Raw genomic sequence first — 14,247 nt, 5'->3', positions numbered from 1 at the left:
AACCTGTTGAAATCAGCATTCGCATTTTGGCACCAAAACAAATATGGCAATAAGAGTACATTTCTTCCAATATTGTTTTGGGGAGGGACTGAAGCTGCTTTGAATTTCCCTTTCTACGACACTTGTAGTGCCAGTAATGGTAGTTGGCAAAGGAGCGGGCAGGAAAGAGAAGAGCACTTACTTCTCCTTCCCATTAAGAGAAATTCGTATTTTCAATAGTGACAGGACATGCCAGTCAGAAAGAGCTGCTCTACTCCCAAATCACATCCCTAGCACAGCTATTTGAACTTTTCAGATGCCATCAAAGTGGGTTTCCAAGACTATGTGGGATGTTAATCCTTACTCCAAACAATGAATCTTGCCATATGCATCACCAAAGCAACGGCTTTTCTGCTGGGAGATCCAACATTTTGAGAAATTGGAAAAAAGAGAGGGGAAGAACTTTTTTTAAACAAATGAAAGATTAAAACAATTTTAAAAATAAAATGTGTGTTTTGAAACCTAAAAAAAATATCAGTAGTTGCTGAATCTAAGAGTGGCAGATGCATTCATGAAGAACATATTGAAATATCCTGAACCAGCATCATAAATCACACAGAGACAAATCAATTAGAATAGATACAGGGATACTATCTACAATCAGCTCTGAGAACAGTCCAGATGAGCAAGACATATCTGCCCAAACAGCAAACAATTAATTGGTTTCTCTACAACAGAAGTGATCCATCATTGTTGCAGAATGTTTTACTGAACAGTGCAAATGTAAATATAACTGATGGATATGTGTAGATGGGTAGAAAACATTATTCCAATTTAATGTACCCAGACAATTGCAATAACTTTGAGCACCGTACAGATTTTCTTGCTACAAAACTGCCACAAGAGATATTTTCATTCCTCTTCAATGCAACAGTCAGGGAGAAAATAAAGTGGTTCCTGAATCAGAGTGTAGACAACAAGTCAGTGCCACTCCCAAGTTAACCCGAAGATAGGGTAGGCAAAAAGCCACTGGGTCAAAATCCAGGCCACAATAAATTTTCAGAAGGGCCCAGTCTAATCGGTACAATTCTTTCATTCCTTATTTCATTTACTTTCCTCCACCCTCAGTTGTGGTGTAACTACCCAAGCAGTTAATCTTCATGAGGTGGGAATCTTTGCTGAAGGAGGAATGCTAAGATCGCAGAGTCTCTCACTGCTGTCTGGCTGAGATTAGCTAACTCCTCGTAGACAGGATAACACAGGCCACATTGTTCAAATTGCATTGCACACTCAGCCTTTAGTCCATCTTACCTCAAGTCTTTTGAGAGAGAAGTTGCTGACTCTCAAGAGAGGCGATGGCAAATAAGAGCAATTGGGGAATACAATTAAAATATAAATACTATCAAGAGTTGTTTTCTAATTAATTTGTTGGGTACCTACTTTAGAAAGGGGGGAAAACATGCTAATAATTCATACTGAAAATTGTGGCAGGACAAGTTGATATGGATGTTTAAAAAAAAGCAAATGGGATTCTGGGCTTTATAAAAGAGACAGAGTACAAAAGCAAGGAAGTTATGGTAATCCACTCTCAAACACTGGTTAGGCCTCAGCTGGAGTACTGTGTCCAATTTTGGGCATCACACTTTAGGAAGGATATCAAGGCCTTGAAGAGGATGCAGAGGAGATTTACCAGAATCATACCAGGGATGAGGGACTTCAGTTATGTGGGAGACTAGAGAAGTTGAGATTGTTCTTCTTGGAGCAGAGAAGGTTAAGGAGAGATTTAATAGAGGTGTTCAAAATTATGACTGGTTTTGATAAAGTAGATAGGGAGAAACTGTACAGGAGGGTCAGTAACCAGAGGACAGAGTTAAGATAATTGGCAAAAAATCCAGGGGGGAAAATGAGGAGAATTATTTTTTTTAAACGCAGCAAGTTGTTACAATTTGGAATGTACTACCTGAAAGGGTGGTGAAAGCAGATTCAATGGTAACTTTCAAAAGGAAATTGGATAAATACTTGAAATGGAGAAATTTGCAGGGCTGTGGTGAAAGATCAAGGGAGTGGGACTATTGGATAACTCTTTCAAGGAGCAGGCACAGACACGATGGGCCAAATGGCTTCCTTCTGTGTTGCATGGCTCTTTGATTCTATCAAAATGTAGCCCTCCATAGTAATTTATTATTTTGAGGAACTCATTGATACATGCTGACCTGATACTTTTTGTAATGTGGAATGTCTGTTTACAAACACATTAAGCTTAGTAGATCCCACCAAAATTAAAGCAATATGCTTGGCAAAGAACTTCTCTTCAGCTAGTTTTGTCCCGACTCAAGCTAGCAAACTCACAATCCTGGGGTCACCGAGCTGAGTCGAATGCTGAAGCACCGCAGCTTGCAGACTGCTTTTCAGTGAGTTTTGAAGTTTCAAGAAGAATGTGAACAAATATCAAGGAATGACCAGTTTGAATTAAGGTTTTACAAACACAGTGGGGCTGTATGAGTGACAACCAACTCCACTTTCAATATATTTCTCTATGACATGCACAGGCAGAAGCATGGATTGACGACAGAAGACAGAGGGTGGTTGTAGAGGGTTGTTTTTCAAACTGGAGGCCTGTGACCAGCGGTGTGCCTCAGGGATCGGTGCTGGGTCCGCTGTTATTTGTTATTTATATTAATGATTTGGATGAGAATTTAGGAGGCATGGTTAGTAAGTTTGCAGATGACACCAAGATTGGTGGCATTGTGGACAGTGAAGAAGGTTATCTAGGATTGCAACAGGATCTTGATAAATTGGGCCAGTGGGCCGATGAATGGCAGATGGAGTTTAATTTAGATAAATGTGAGGTGATGCATTTTGGTGGATCGAATCGGGCCAGGACCTACTCCGTTAATGGTAGGGTGTTGGGGAGAGTTATAGAACAAAGAGATCTGGGAGTACAGGTTCATAGCTCCTTGAAAGTGGAGTCACAGGTGGATAGGGTGGTGAAGAAGGCATTCAGCATGCTTGGTTTCATTGGTCAGAACATTGAATACAGGAGTTGGGATGTCTTGTTGAAGTTGTACAAGACATTAGTCAGGCCACACTTGGAATACTGTGTACAGTTCTGGTCACCCTATTATAGAAAGGATATTATTAAACTAGAAAGAGTGCAGAAAAGATTTACTAGGATGCTACCGGGACTTGATGGTTTGACTTATAGGGAGAGGTTGGATAGACTGAGACTTTTTTCCCTGGAGTAGGAGGTTTAGGGGTGATCTTATAGAAGTCTATAAAATAATGAGGGGCATAGATAAGGTAGATAGTCAAAATCTTTTCCCAAAGGTAGGGGAGTCTATAACGAGGGGGCATAGATTTACGGTGAGAGGGGAGAGATACAAAAGGGTCCAGAGGGGCAATTTTTTCACTCAAAGGGTGGTGAGTGTCTGGAACGAGCTGCCAGAGGCAGTAGTAGAGGCGGGTACAATTTTGTCTTTTAAAAAGCATTTGGACAGTTACATGGGTAAGATGGGTATAGAGGGATATGGGCCAAGTGCAGGCAATTGGGACTAGCTTAGGGGTATAAACTGGGCGACATGGACATGTTGGGCCGAAGGGCCTGTTTCCACGTTGTAAACTTCTATGATTCTATGTTTAAACATTTAGAATTTGACTAAATTCACATCACAGATTGACGATATTTTGACATGGGTTGCTTGACAGAACAAGCACACTTAACATTCGAAGATTCCAAGTTCCTCCAAGTTATTTCAGCCCACTCACTGTGCAAACAACAAAAGTTTACCTGCAGGCATGATTCTGTGCATGGCAACTGACAAGAAGAAAATGGAGTCACTGTAGTAGGCACCAGATCCAGCACTAAAATGTTTCTGCATTGCTTCAACAATAGGGAACAACTTCTGAGTCAGGGCATCCACATCATGGAACGTAACCTGCCAAGGAGAGCATGTACCTGGTTACAAAGAGCCCACATTACATCCTGCACATAAGTATAAGTGCAATGCTTGAGTAATAGCAAATTACTGCCTTTACCATAATTATTCAAATATGTTCATTCCATTAAACATGTGAGGAGCAGCGATTTGTAAAATCTACTTACTTTGTGTGTCCTGCAACACTGCATTCAACTAATGCTGTGTTTATATTGTCAGTTTGCCCTCTGCTGTTGGCAACATATGATCAATGTAAGCAAGGTGGTGCTGCTCCTCCAGAGATCACGTGCATCTGCCGGGAACCAACAGACTTGCTTGATCGCTGGCTGCCAGCAGGATGTACATATCAGTTTTATAATGTGCTAACTGCTGCAGAAATCTCTGCTCGATACAAGAGGTACAGCTTCTACGGCGGCCAGCACATAGTTACAAACATGTTATAATTCAATTCTATTTTTACAAGGAGAGCAAATAGCCATGTTACTTAGCAAATCTTCAACGAGCAAAATCTGAATTAGCAGAATGCACTCGGTTTTCCCAAATGTTTCTCCAAATGTTCACCCAAAGCAGCACAGACAACACTGACAATTCTGTGAGATTTACAATGTGCTGCAGGGCAGGTACTCAGTCATATATTTAAAATTAAGCATTAAAAAAATCTAATCTGCCAAATTACCCTATGATACCTTAGTGTTATATTGACAAATATCTGTATACTCACTGGCTTCTTTCATGTACTCATTACCATGTTTAGCTGTGGGTTCGACACAGTCCAGTACTGGACTGTGACATTTTGTGACAACATAACATTCCACTCCAGTGACATCAATAGCAAATGTGGATTAAGGAAAGCAATGTCCAAGATCACAGGAATGACACCCTTCTGAAACTAGCAGTCCAGCACACTACTGAGGATCAGCTGAAAGTCATCAGCTTTTGCAACACTGACTAATTTAGGGGCAATTCACCACAAAATACTTTCCCTTTAATATAGATGTGATCCAAATTCAGTATAAATCAACTTTTAGCCATTCAGCAATTGTGATCACGAGTTTTATGTGGCTAAATACATCAGGAAATGTGAGGAATGACATGAATAATCAATAAAAGTGTAATAGATTGGAAACTGCAAACAGTCAGTTAGGGGGATTGGAGACCACAAAATTCAGCTCCCTGTCTCTTCCTGCAAATCAGGTTTTTGCATACTTCAGTTTAATTTTAATGATTGCAGTGTGTAATGACTGCATTGTGTAATCTTTTTGACAAGTTCAAAACAGCATTAGAGGTTAAACAATACTGTTGATAATAATAGCAGATGAACTTAAATGTGTTTGTTTGACATTCCTGTGTCCAATATTATAATGGCGGACTTTAACCCATTTCTTTTAACTTTTTCTTTTCACTCATGAATCTGTATATTTGTGCTCAGTGGAAGGAAATGAACATGTTTCGAAGGAAAGAATTGAAGTGGAGGTAGACCACAGTAAAATACAATGGATTCTAGCCCTGAATAGGATCAGGAGAAACCAAAGCTTAAAAATTACTATTGATAATATTGGCAGATGACTTCAGGATGCAGTCATGTGGCAGTACTTTGTCTGCTATTTAAATACAGGCATTTATTTTAAACAGGTAAACACCGCCACTAAAATAGCAGAGGAACGAATGTCATATCAACACATTAAGCATTCATCCACTAACAGCGCCAACAGTTTCATGGTTCAAAAATAGATACATACATACCAACCTTCAGTATTTTAAGCTGACAGTCAGCATTTCAACCCATGGGTTAGCTTGTCAGCCTTTCACAAGAAAAATTAGCTCTTTCCACTGGAATCAGAGACTATCGGGTGAACCAAATCAGATCAGTTGAAGGGCGAGACTGAACCCCGTTTATGGGTTAATGCATCTATTAAAATAGGCAATATTCGACCGTGGTACAAAAATGTTCAGCATTCATCCACCACAGGCACCTATTGCGTTTTTTTAAGCTTCGGGTATCTTATAGTTTTAAAAACAGAAAACGATTGAAACACACAGCAGGTTACTCAGCACCTAAAAAAGGAAGCCAGGTTAATATTTCCATGTGATCCTTCATCAGAATTCAGTTTGGAGGTTTTTTTTTGATGATACCGTCTCATTCTTATCCCTCCTGAAGCTACTTAAAAATAAAATAATTTAAAGATAGTTACATCAGCATCCCTTCAATCCAGACAATTCCACACCCACCTGCCTCTGGGCTGCCATGGGGTCCAGGTCAGGGACAGAACAGATCAGTGAGCCTGTTTTGGCTGGTGAATGTGGAATCCACTACCTGTTGGGATTACTGTAGATGTGTGTTGTTAAAGGTTTCAATTCACAAATTAACCTGATGTATTAGGAGTTGGCAATGGACACAATGGAATCTTGTAAAACTACTGGTTATTTTCATACTTAAAATATCTGTACCCCTGCCAAAAGAAATTATTTTTGGCTTGACAGGGAGAATTGCAACAGGCTCCAAAATGCACCAATTAAAGTGTACAAAATGTAAATTTTCTAGGAGCAGAGGCATTCCACAGACCCTGCTAAAATTTAATTTAGGGATGGGCAATAAATGCCTGCCTTGCCAGCGACAACATCCCAAGAACGAATAACGAGAAAAAAAAAGCTGTTACATAAATTAAGGAGATTGTGCAAAGATTATGAAAGCTGGGTGTCAAACTAAGTGCCACTTTAAAAGTATTACAAGGTACAGCGCAAGAAATTAGACATGACTCAAATTCAGCCCATTAGATACAATATGCCACAGAAGAGGAGAGTGTACACACACAGCTGACAGAAAGCTTCATTCTGTCGTTTTCAGAAACCAACATTTGAGAATAACGAACTTGATCATTTGAGCACAGTCTGTGGATGTGAGAACATGCTGACAGGAATTTTTCAGACTTGGAGCTGGAAAACTCAACACTTCACAAAACTGCAGTAAAAAGGATCAGTGATCACTGGCAAAGTGAAACGGCACCCAGTCTTTGATCATTGGAACCAACATTTTCCTCCATTATTGTACAATCAAGACATAACTGTTTTATACTCTGTTAGAATTTAGCATGTTTTGCTTTTCCTCCTAAAAATCAACTTCTTAGTTTGGTTTCTGATTTCTTAAAGAATTCTGCCATTTTTCAAGACAGCTGAATTTGAATCCATCAAACCAACCCAGTTTAGGAGGCTGAATCTTTATGATCACAAACTTCAATCTTATTCTAGCTATTAGTTTTGCATTTGTGAATGTTCCTATCTCAGTTGAGGCTCACCTTCAAGCCTTCTATCCACAGTGTACTGAACTCCAACTGGTATCCCTTGGCCTTAGAAAAACTCAACACTTCACTCACAATTAGAGTACTTTGTTCACCATTGTGGTTTATCTTGCTGCTGGTTTTCACTACGTTCCTCCATCCATTTCCCTAACTTTCCCTTTGCTTATCTTCAGTTTTTCCTCATTTCCCTTTTTCTCCCATTGCCACAATGGCCCGAATTTTAACTTGCCAGCGGCTTTCCAGTAGGAAACCATCCTGGCGAGTTAATTTCCTGTCTGCCCACGACAGAATGAGACACAGTCGATTTTAACGTCTGGGCATCATTTAAATCCCACCCACCGACTTCCTGCCTGAAACAGGTAGGATGTTGGAGGGAAGCACAACAAAATCGCATGGCCCAGAGGTCACCTGCTCCTCATAGCCCACCAAAGGAAGAAAAAGAACACTTTTTCAGCTTATTCTGGGAATGATCATCTTCTGTCCTGGGGTGGCCAGGCAGGAAAGCTGCAGTAGCTTCCCTGCTCAGGCCGGAGTTAAAATTGCAGTCGGGTCCCAAACATGCATATTTCAAGAAGGACCCCATCAGCTTTGGCCAGATATCCTTGCCCAAAAGTGACTACACTTCAAAAGTACTTCATCGGCTGCAAAGTGCTTTGGGATGTCCTGAAGTCGTAAAAGGCGCTATATAAATGCAAGTTCTTTCTTTTTCAGGTTAAAATAATTGCAGATGTTGAGATCCTGGCAGCTCCAGGGTAGGTAAGTAAGTTGGGGCATTTTAATTGCCTATCGGCCCAGTTTACTTGGATGAGTAGGGTTAAAATCACCCCCATTGTTTCTGCTGTTTGCGTTCTTCAGTCAATCAGAAGTTTTTTTTAAATTGTACTCCTGCATGTTACATAACATTGTATGGGAACTACATGTTCAGGAATAGCTGTCATTTTTAAGTCAGCAGTTGCTGCCACCATTTTACTACTCCCTGTGCCCCCACTCGCACTCTCTCCATTTTAAAGGTTCAGATAGATAAACCAAAGGCCCCAAATCTTTACGAGTAAGGTACCTGAGGGGGTTGATTACTTTCTCTAGTTACAGTGGTTTCAGTGGAAACCGAAAATATCAAAGAAGTAAAATTAATTTTCTGCAGTCCATTTGGCTCCACCTTCTAAGGGCGATCGGTTAGGGCTGGAGTCTCAACTGTTGATGCCCTTTTGCAGGCCTTGGCTAAGCAAATGACCCCAACCTTGGGATTTGGGACGAACTCTCTGGCTTTGCGAAAGGGCAGGCGAGGGTTCCATTGCTCCGCACTTATGTTGTAAGGGCAGGGGCAGAGAAGTTAACACCATTTGACACAACACGTTTGCGCTGACTCTCCGAAAGAGCGATCCATCGTCTCATTTTCTGGCTTATAGATGAGGAAAATCCATACACACCGGCAATGAGGAAATCATGGACCTGTATTGGTGGGTTGAGTGCTCAGCCTACCTGTGGCCATTAACAGTGGAAGCTGGCACCACCAAAAGCAATGTAGCCGCAGCCTCCAAAGTTGGCAGGGAAAAACAATCTATTCAGGTGGGTCTTGACACTTCAGGGAGGCATGGAGGAATATGTAATGCTCCAGCAATGGGCAGAAAATTTGTGGTGTTCTTAGCCCTGACCGCCTGCCATGCTGTAGTGTAATGAGGGCAAATTGCATTTGTCACCGATCTGCCCATCCCACTAACCTATTTATGCCGTGCTGCAGACTTTCACCGTTCTTGTCACAGTTTGGGCATTGACCCCCAATTTGCTGTTATCAGCAAATTTCAATATTGTTTAATCAATTCCAGGCCTCTATGAAATACTACGCACTATACTTTTCAATTCCAATAAACTTCCTCTTACCCTTCCGCTTTGTTTACTATCCTCCAACCATCACTCTATCCATATAGTCTTATTCCCTTTAATTCTGTGTGTCATTATTGTGGCATCTTATGAAGTATTTTTTCAAAATCTATATAAACCACATCAACTGCATGTCCTTTATCCAGCTCCTCCATTAGCTCTTAAAAGAATTCTGTAAGACTGGTCAAGTATGACCTGCTCTTTAGAAATCCATGCTGAATGACTCATATTTCTCCAAGTGCTTAGTAATTTCATCCCATATTATAGATTCCAGTAGTTTGCCAAGGGCTGAAGACTAACTGGCCTATAATTTTCTGGTGCATCCCTATCTCCTTTTTTGAAGAGGGATGTCACATTTGTCACCCATCAGTTCTCTGGCACAATTTTAGAAAATTATAGCCAGATTATTTCTTGCCTAGCTTCTCTCAGGATCCACGGATGTAAACATTCAAGTCTTGGTCATTTATCTACCTTAAATTTGAGTAACTTCTTCAGTACTGTTTCTCATTACCTCTAGACTTGACTATTCCAATGCTCTCCTAGCTGGCCTCTCATCTTCCACCCTCCAAAATCTTGAGCTCATCCAATACTCTGGTGCCCGGATCCTAACTCGCACCAAGTCCCATCACCTCTGTGCTCGCTGTCCTACATTGGTTCCTAGTACGGGAACACCTCCATTTTAAAATTCTCATCCTTGTTTTCAAATCCCTCCATGGCCTCACCCTCCCTATCTCTGTAACCTTCTCCAACCCGACGAGATCTCTGCGCTCCTCCAATTCTTGCCTCTTGCACATCCCCGATTTTAACTGCTCCACCATTCCTCAGCCCTAAGCTCTGGAATTCCCTCCTTAAACGTCTCCACCTCTCTCCTTTAAGATGCTCCTTAAAACCTACCTCTTTGACTAAGCTTTCGGTCACCTATTCTACTATCTCCTTATGTGGCTCGGTGTCAAATTTTGTTTCATAACGCTCCTGTGAAGCGCCTTGGGACGTTTTACGACATTAAAAGGTGCTATATAAATGCAAGTTGTTATTGTTGAATGTTACACCTACCTCTAATTTAATCATCCCACAGATCCTAGTCTTCAAGACACTCCTTTTTTCCTTACTGGCATATACTCGATTTGTACTTTTTCTATTACTTGTTTAAATATTTCCCATTGCTGATCTACAGTTCTATTTGCCAAATTTTGCTTCCATTTAAACAAAAAACATTTTCACACAAATTGTTTAGACTTCAGGAATTTCCTACTTTATCTGTGAAATCTCACTTGGGATTAGACTACATTTAGTGCAGTATTGATTGATAACCGAGGAACGTTTTATCCTGGGACCAGGATCTTGTAGTTAAGTGTTATGCTTGTAATCGAGATTTTATACAATGTAGCTTGCTTTCTTGAAATTTTTATCAACTAATATTCTCATCCATGATTTTCATCCAAGTCAACACAAAAAAAGCATTTATTGTATTTTGAATTCTGCACAAACTAAAGTTCAAATGATTTGTTAATTGAACCCTTTAATTAGCGAGTATGAGGATATTGATACAATGTTGAGGCAGGAAGGAAGCTGAAGAATGCTCAGTGCAGGTTCTGTAAGAGGATATGAAGGCGGCAGAAAGCTGAATGGTCTTTTTTTCATTCTTGTTCCTACATTCTTTGTCCTTATGAATTTGACCATAAGCTGTAGATAAAGGCATTAGAAATATCTTCCACTGCTCAAAGAAAGGTCAGAGATGCCAGCAATAGCTCTGTACATTGTGAAATGATCCAGTCTCCAACATTTAGTTAACATTCTGAAACTCAGATTGCGGAAATGGAACAAAAGCAGAAAAAGGGGCTAAGCTCAAAGACTCTATTCTTGAAATTATGTACAATAAGAATTTACTGACATTTCCAGCAGCATATTCTCAAAATAAACTAAATAGCAAAAATATTGTTTTTAAAACAAAACTTAAATGAACCTTGCAGTCAATGTAAGAAGATCTATCCACGTTGAAATGTGGGGTGGGAACTGGGGAGAAAAGATAGTGGAGAAAGAAGGATGGAGATTAAACTTGTTTGAAATTACCAACATGATTACCTGTTTATTGTCTTCAAGGTTTTACCTAATTTGTCAAAAACTCTAATAATTTCCCAAGTAAAGTTTTTTTTGTCTGAACAACTGAAAGAGGTTAACCATCCAACTACAACACCCTGTTAGCCTGTTACCTGTCTCCATTTGTCACATATTATTCAGCAGGCTGGCAAACCAATTTATTGCTGTGACAGCATACCTTTCCTCTGTACAACAGCACCATCAAGTGTCCAAATTAACAACAGGACTGCAACATCCAATAGAGTGGCTATGTAGGAAGCAAGCAATAAATTCGATGGTCTGTGTTTAAGAAACCCAAATAAAATCATCTTGGATTCTGAAAATTATGAGGTGTTTTGCAGACAGGCAGATGGGCCAATGATTATTCCTCAATTCTGCTCTTCTGAGAATAGGTCACAGCCGCTGCCCCTTAAGTCCACTTGCCCCACAAAATGAAACGAAGCCAAGTAAAACTTCAACAAAACTGCAAGAATATCACAAAAGCTGTAGTCAAGGTGCAATTTCTTTATGTATTCTAATCTGCCATCTTATCTACCTTTTGTTCACCACTCAATACCATTACAGAAATGAACCTAATCATGCTTTTGGTAAATACATAAAAATCCAATTTATGTACACAATGAAGGAAGCCAAAAGTTACCTTTCCTCAATAACCTCACTGTCATGCAAACCAATAGCTCTATTCAAATGCCAGTATTCAAGAAGGAATACAGATCAACACCTACAGTTTCAAAGCGACACCTCATCAACGGCAAAACAAGGACGAGCAACTTTGTCAACAGAGCCACGAAACTACTCTATGAAGCCTTATTTCAAGATAAACCAAAATATTTATTATATTGTGTTTCCAAAGATAATTGAACGGTGATGAAGAATTCCTTACCCACGCACAAGCAGGTGGAGTAAGAGAATGATTAAACTGCCATTTTCTTCTTACTCTTCATCACAAGCTTGTACACAGCCTCGACAAATCATTTGTTCTATATGAGTTGGTGTTTTGGACTTTGAACATTCTCAATTATTTGTATATGTTTGTATAGAGAACACAATATCACCAAAAGGACAATTAAAGTGGACAACCGAGTTCCTGTGATGCTATGTATTTTAGGAGAAACAAAGCTACAAACTCCATTAAACAAGTACAATGTTCAGGTTTCATCTCCCGAGTAACCAGGAGCATTCCTAGTTGTGCAGAGAAGAACATTGCTCACATCTGTTTTTCACTCACTAAACAAACTGCAAGTGTGATCAAAAGGTTAGTAAATTTAAAGAACAAGTGTGTCCAATTGCTATTTCACATCAGACGGCTACATACAGAATGTCTGTATACAACTGACTAGAGATATCCTGTAATGCGAAATAGTCAACATGGAAACTGAATGAAGGTGATAAATGAAGCATCCAAGTTTGGTCGATTTAGCTGAAATATAAATAGAAAATGGATCCAAATTTAAATGATTATTCCAGTGTGGACATGATGCAGCATAATAAAAAGTACAGTCTTCTGTAAAAATGTAAGTCATATCCTTTAGCTCTTCCATTAATCATATTTGGGTATAAACAGAATGCCTCAATGATAGTACTAACACAAATTTACATTTGTATCCAATGCTGTTCAAATGTGCGCTTGCAGTAAGGCAACATGCAATTTTTTGTTCCTTCTGCATGTCTTAAAGCAAAATGTTAAATGACATAATAATTGACTCAAGAGCATCTACACAAACACTAAGGGGTCGGCATTCCCATGTTTGATAATCAGTGAAAAAGTAGACAATAGTAAAGGATGGTGGAATTGTTGGAGAAGGTACAGACAGATAAATTGTCCTTGTTTGTAGATGTTATAAACAATTTTATCCCTTAAAGAAAGGGAGTAAAAAAGGGTAGCAAAAAAATTGGAAGGTGAAGCCAATTTAACTAGTTACAGGTCATCAATGAGGAACTCGCACGCATCCTGCAACTGTAGAGTCACATCAAAAAAATTGTATTTGACTCCAGGTCATTGATGGGCTTAATGAAGGGGAACATTTCGAAGTATCACTAGAACAATGAAAAAAGTGAATAGCTTTCAGTCCAAGAGCACGGGGTAGTAGCTTTTAGAAGGTATATCACAACGGAGCAGGAGAATAAGGATGGGGAAGCCCAGGAGCGCAGAGGGTATAAAAGCATGTAATTTGCAGCAAGTCTACAGCAACTGAGTTGACAGCCTGGAATTGGCGAAGTAGCAATACTAGTAAGTTCAGACTCAAGGAGGCTGATTGTGTGTATTACCAGGTCTATGAAGACTTGCAGGAAGAGCCGGCCACCTGCACTGAAGATCACTTCAACTTTTACACCACAAGGTCTTTCCAGGCATTAACATGGGACCTCTCAGGAGTCAGACACTTTATTATGTACCACTCCATTAAGAAGGTACCAGAAGGTTTGTTGTCATTGTAACCCTGCCACATGTACTTCAGTAAGAAACAGCAGCAGACCAGTCACTGCAGGCAGAAAAGTAACTACTTAAGGGTATCATTGCCCAGATTTTGCAGAAAGCTCTGGTTAACATTCCTCACTCAACCAAGACTACCACAACAGATTTAACTAGTTATTCATCTCACTGCTATTTGTGAGACGTTACTGCAGAATGGTTGCTGCATTTACTTAGATCATAACAGTCACTGTACTTCAGTCATTGTGTATAGTGCTTTGAGATGTTTTGATGTGATAAGGCATTATATGAATGCAAGTATTACTAAGCATTGACATGGGTGCCAACTTGCATAAAACATTACAAGGAACATGACTGAGCTATACTGGAGTTGGAGTCAGACCCTATGGTGTCAACAGCAGGTCTGAAAGCATGAGAAATTAAAACTCAAAACAGACAGAGGATCTACCCTTACTGTATTTGATTTATATAAAAAATACACACAAACAACACTAAGCATATATTTTTATGCAATTGTGGATCTTCTGTGGCGTTTCTCATGGTGAGTCAGAGGATACGGTAATGACTGGAATATTATTGCATGCAACATATAATACATTATAAGCACACATCCTTCCCATGCTCTCAGATG

General features: G+C 39.8%; 1 protein-coding gene across 3 annotated transcripts in view; it reads right to left on the bottom strand.

Moving 5' to 3' along the window:
* xxylt1 (xyloside xylosyltransferase 1) overlaps window positions 1–14,247 on the bottom strand; it is a 96,047-nt gene that overhangs the window by 70,195 nt on the left and 11,605 nt on the right. The window contains exons 1-2 of one of the 3 annotated variants that reach the window (XM_067994644.1): window positions 4,636–4,712; window positions 3,767–3,914 (exon numbers count right to left, since the gene is read on the bottom strand). In XM_067994644.1, the coding sequence (XP_067850745.1) occupies window positions 3,767–3,857 (91 nt within the window). In that variant the 5' untranslated portion in view covers window positions 3,858–3,914; window positions 4,636–4,712. Of the gene's footprint in view, window positions 1–3,766; window positions 3,915–4,081; window positions 4,142–4,635; window positions 4,713–14,247 lie in introns of those variants that run through there. The other 2 variants (XM_067994643.1, XM_067994642.1) reach the window with 2 other exon arrangements.

Source organism: Heptranchias perlo, chromosome 13 (assembly GCF_035084215.1).
Source record: "Heptranchias perlo isolate sHepPer1 chromosome 13, sHepPer1.hap1, whole genome shotgun sequence".
Classification (NCBI taxonomy): domain Eukaryota; kingdom Metazoa; phylum Chordata; class Chondrichthyes; order Hexanchiformes; family Hexanchidae; genus Heptranchias; species Heptranchias perlo.
Note: the sequence above shows the minus strand (reverse complement) of the source record. Positions and strands in the feature narration are given on the sequence as shown.